The following is a 4,501-nucleotide window of genomic DNA, read 5'->3' as shown; positions in this document are numbered from 1 at the left end:
ATGGTGTTAATAAGTCGCGATTAATTTCAAGCTCTGTTTGTTTGGAGTCATAAATGTTAAGTATGGCTCATTTCACACTCTAAAACTCGAGTTTAGCTTGTTTTGAGATTTAAAGCTTGAGCTCATTTTATATATTGCTCAAAGGTTGAAGATTGTATTGTGAGTAATTTTACCGGCTAAAGCTTAGTTTGGGCTAACATAAAATAATCTGTATTAAGTAACCAGATATTAGAATATACATAAAATTATGTATAATATAACTTCTATTATGTAGTTTTCTTTTAACATTAACGATAATTTAGTTTTCTATTATATATAATAATTAATAATATCTTTTAACATTGCTATTTAAAATCTAGAGTTTAATCAAACTTAGGCCAATTCTTTTATCATACGCGCCTTAGTTAGTGCCCCGAGTCAAACCAATGGGGTGGTGGTCCATTGGCAAAGACAATGTCTTTAAAACAACTTGAGAGAGGGAGGTCTTGGGTTCGAGTCCCACAGACGACAGGAGTAAAGAAATTTGCCGTTCAAAAAAAGAATGCCCCGAGTCAAAATTATGTTTGGTTTAAACTTTTAACTTTTAACAAATAGATTTCAACACATCATTAAAAACAAATTAAACACATATGTCAAAATCAAAATAATATTTTCATTCATGTCAACGAAAAGATCAGGAAAGAAAAGAATAAATTAAAAAAAAAATAATAATAAGAATTCGTAACATTAGATCATGATGAACTCAATAAATGTTATGGTTTCATCTCAATAATTAATTAACTAACTAACTAAATAAGTTCACTGGTAAGATTTAAGAATGGCTCCACAGAAAGTGCACATGATGGCCTTCCATGATTTCCGGTAGAACGGAACATGGCAGAACCTGGTGGAGGTCTTCATGTCCGCCACACTTGCGCCGCCGCCGCAACGCGAACAAAGCCCTGCCGCGGGTTTGCACCGCCTCACTTGTCGGGTTTGGTCCACTAGAAAGCAAAAGCACACCATTTCTTTTTTTGTGTCGTAAATGGATCGTCGAAATGTCTGTCGGTAGTTTTTGACGTCGTTACCTGGGAGAGAAGAAGAGTATGTGAAGTAGTTGGAAGTTGAGAATGTGATGAAGTGAGGTTTAGTGGTTAGGTATATATAGGCGTTGAGATCCACATTAATATGGGCGCCATTCGTAATTATGTTGGTACAATATGTTAAGCATAGCGTACAAGTAAAAATCAAGTGGCAAAAATGTTGTTGGCTTTTGCCTCCTGTCTTAATTACCTTTTAAATCAATTTTCTGAGAACAATAAGAATATTATTTTATCAACATTTTTATAACAATATTTAATAGTTTCTGGTATTGCATAAAAACAATCAGATTTAAGGTAGATTATATAAAGCCACTTAAAACATGAAGCAAAGCAAAACGTATATAGAGAAACAAATATGTATAGTGGACCATGTTATATTAGATCAACTATGTATACTTTTGTTTTGTTCAACTCTTTAAAGTGGTTACCTCTTTGTCACAATATGTTATCTTGTTTGTGACTGGTTTAACTCATTTAAAACTTACTAACTCATTTCATTTGTTAGAATAAATAGGGGTTTTGGTGAGCCAGATTAATGTTGATATATTTAACACGAATAAATATATGAATAAGGTTCAAGTTTATTGATAGCGTAATACAAATTGTCACACCTAGTTTTAATCCATTTTGAAAGCTTATCCAAGTTCGCTAATTGCATATAGTTATGTATTTAAATAAATTTTAATAAATAAAAGTTTTATATGAAAAAAATTCGTAGACGTTAATTTGCCTAGTGGAGATGGATATGATCGGGTGGTTTTTCCTATATTTATTGGGTTTTCTTCTGAATTGGTGTATGTGTAGTATTGTCTACTGAAGATGGATATGATCGGGTGGTTACGCTGATGACACAATTATACTCCGATGATCTGTTAGTAATCCAAATTTGTGGTTAAAAAAAAGAATGAAAGAAGTTAATTTGAAATGTTAATTTCGAATTCCTTTAAACATCAAGTGTTGGACGTTGACTCTTACTAATTAATTCTGATAAATATGTTAAATTCCCAGCTACTTTGAATATGATAAGTCAACTCATCCTGAGCGTACACTTGGTAGAAAGAGGGTGGATGATTTTATCTAGCATTTACTTGGGTTGGCATTATAGTTGAATTCCAGACTTTCAAACATATAATAATATTTAAAAAATACATCATAGTTCATAACTTAATGCTATATATAAACTATTGTCTACTATACATAGGAGTTATGTTACATCAGTTATTACTAGATATAGTATTGTTAAGAATAAATGTATGTATTAGTAATGTAATAGCTACTACTATCATAATGTTTATAAATATAGTTATTGACAAGTTCAGATGGTTGGTCACTTGGTCTGTGGTCTCCTTGTAACATCTATATATAAAAGAGGTGTATGTTTTCAGCATCAATTAAGAGGAAGACTCAAGTCATAATTTCAAATTTGAAGAGAATTTATTCCTGTCTTAGATTATACTAAGCTAGTGTAAAGTATCTCCTTTGTTTTAGTTATATTATGGTACAAAAGTTTCAAACGCCCGTGGTTGTCAAATCATTTTATATTTGTTATAAAATTATCTTATATGGTATGCTATGTAGTTAATATCCAGACATATCATATATCAAAGATATATTGGTTATTGATCCCTTGCCGAGATATCGGTGCAAAATATCAGTCAGGATACCGGTACCAATAATATAAATATATCACCGATTTTCCGGATTTCAGCAAGTTTTTTCTTATTTCTATCATTTGTCTTTCTTCTTATTGCTGCTATTAGTGTTTCAGGTCTTAATTATTAATTGTTACAGTTAAATGTTAGTGTTTTAAGACTTAGTCAATTCTTATTTGCTACAATTGTTAGTGTTTTGCAAGTTGCATAAAGTTAATTTGTTAATACTTAATAGTAGGGGAGTATACTGAATTGTTAGTGTTAAATTGCTATATATATATAAATTTAGCATGATATTAAAATTACTGATATCCCACCGCGATAACCGATATCTCAAATATCAGTCATTGACCGATATCCAATATTTTACCGCATTAACTACTTAGATGGTATGTAATAATATTCTTCGCCTGTTGTTAATGCAACAAATAATAGACCAAGGCCTGTAGCGATATCTCAGGGGTAAAGGGGTTCAAGGTTTCGATTAGCCTAACACAGGTCGTGGGGTCCCCCCACGTTTGTAGCACGTGGAGGCGGATCACTTTGTTATTATTCACTTTGAATTCTGGATTGAAGGGTTCAACCCAGAATGTCTATGTTAAGTGAGATAATATTGTAGTGAGCCGAGAATAGAACAAGCATGGAGCAAGTTCTAGAAAGGAGAAGTAAGATCAGAGATCAAGGGTGATCTGAGTTGATCTGGAATGGCTGGAATGAATGGCAAGAGGCTGTCATTTATAGGGAAGGAATCTTCTATAAGAGGAAGCCTTTGACCAGTGATCCTTGGCTACAGTGAGGGACTTGCCCATTTGGGGGTTGAAGGGTTTAGACCTGCGGGTAAAAGGTTGTACTCTGTGTACATACTCTCTTTTACGGCTGAGAGTGTGGGACACGCAGAGGGTGATGTGACAAGGCTCTGACTTGTCTTTTTACTGTTCATGACCGTTGGACTATTTCCGAACCTTTTAACCTTTCAACCTTTTAAGCTGTTGTGTCTCTAATCAGGTTATTAAGGTTTGAGGTACCCCCATCATCAGCCCCCCAAGTCAGAGGTATTTGGGTGTAAGCTTGACGGGTGGTCCTTTGGACAACCCTTAAGCATGTTAAAATATGAAATAATCCTCCAATTAGCCGTGTAATTATCTTGAATTAGATAACTACGATGCTTATGTTTCAGGTACGAATTAGGAGCTAAAAGATGGATCGAAGGCAGCTTTTGGAGGCTTTGGTGGAAAACGGGGCAAGAGGAGAACAAAAGAATAACAAAGAAGTGAAGGCAGCCGAGTACCGTAAATTACGGTTCTACCGTAATTTACGGTAGACCATTTTCCACTTTATTCTGCACCGTAACACAGGCTCTCATCACCGTAACAAATTGATGTCCACCGTAAGTTACGGTGGAGCCGTAATTTACGGTGGAGCTGAAATCGCAAAAACGTAACTGCCATCTTTTATTCGGTTTTTGGTGTGTCTTTTCACATTATCTCATGATTGGTTGGTTCTTGGACAGCTTGGGGACGAATTTTGGCTTGGGGCTTGTTTTGTGAACAATTTCAATCATTCGGTTTGTGCTTTTGATTCATATGAACAATAGTTTGATGTTGATGATGATTCACCGAGCCATGTCCGGCTAAACTCTTCGGTGATCATCCTAGGTGAATGTTTCTGAAACTTTTGTGTGTTTAATTTCTGCATTTCTAGAATGATATCTTGCGTTGCTTGAATGTCATGGTGTATGTTTGATTGTTTGTAGTGTGTTAATCTATA

The 4,501-nt window shown here is 34.4% G+C and overlaps 1 protein-coding gene across 1 annotated transcript; it reads right to left on the bottom strand.

The window, feature by feature from the left end:
- Window positions 1–636: 636 nt before the first annotated feature.
- LOC110921173 lies at window positions 637–1,123 on the bottom strand. Its single transcript, XM_022165453.2, has one exon. It carries the CDS (start codon window positions 1,003–1,005, stop codon window positions 799–801), a length of 207 nt encoding a protein of 68 aa, XP_022021145.1. The 5' UTR covers window positions 1,006–1,123; the 3' UTR covers window positions 637–798.
- Window positions 1,124–4,501: the final 3,378 nt, after the last annotated feature.

The sequence above is a fragment of the Helianthus annuus genome, unplaced genomic scaffold, assembly GCF_002127325.2.
Source record: "Helianthus annuus cultivar XRQ/B unplaced genomic scaffold, HanXRQr2.0-SUNRISE HanXRQChr00c140, whole genome shotgun sequence".
Taxonomy (NCBI): Eukaryota; Viridiplantae; Streptophyta; class Magnoliopsida; order Asterales; family Asteraceae; genus Helianthus; species Helianthus annuus.
This window is presented reverse-complemented; position numbering and strand designations above follow the sequence as displayed.

What these genes read in the sequence shown, in the direction of transcription:
- LOC110921173 (XM_022165453.2), bottom strand. Translation starts at nt 1,005, where the DNA reads ATGGTGTGCTTTTGCTTTCTAGTGGACCAAACCCGACAAGTGAGGCGG.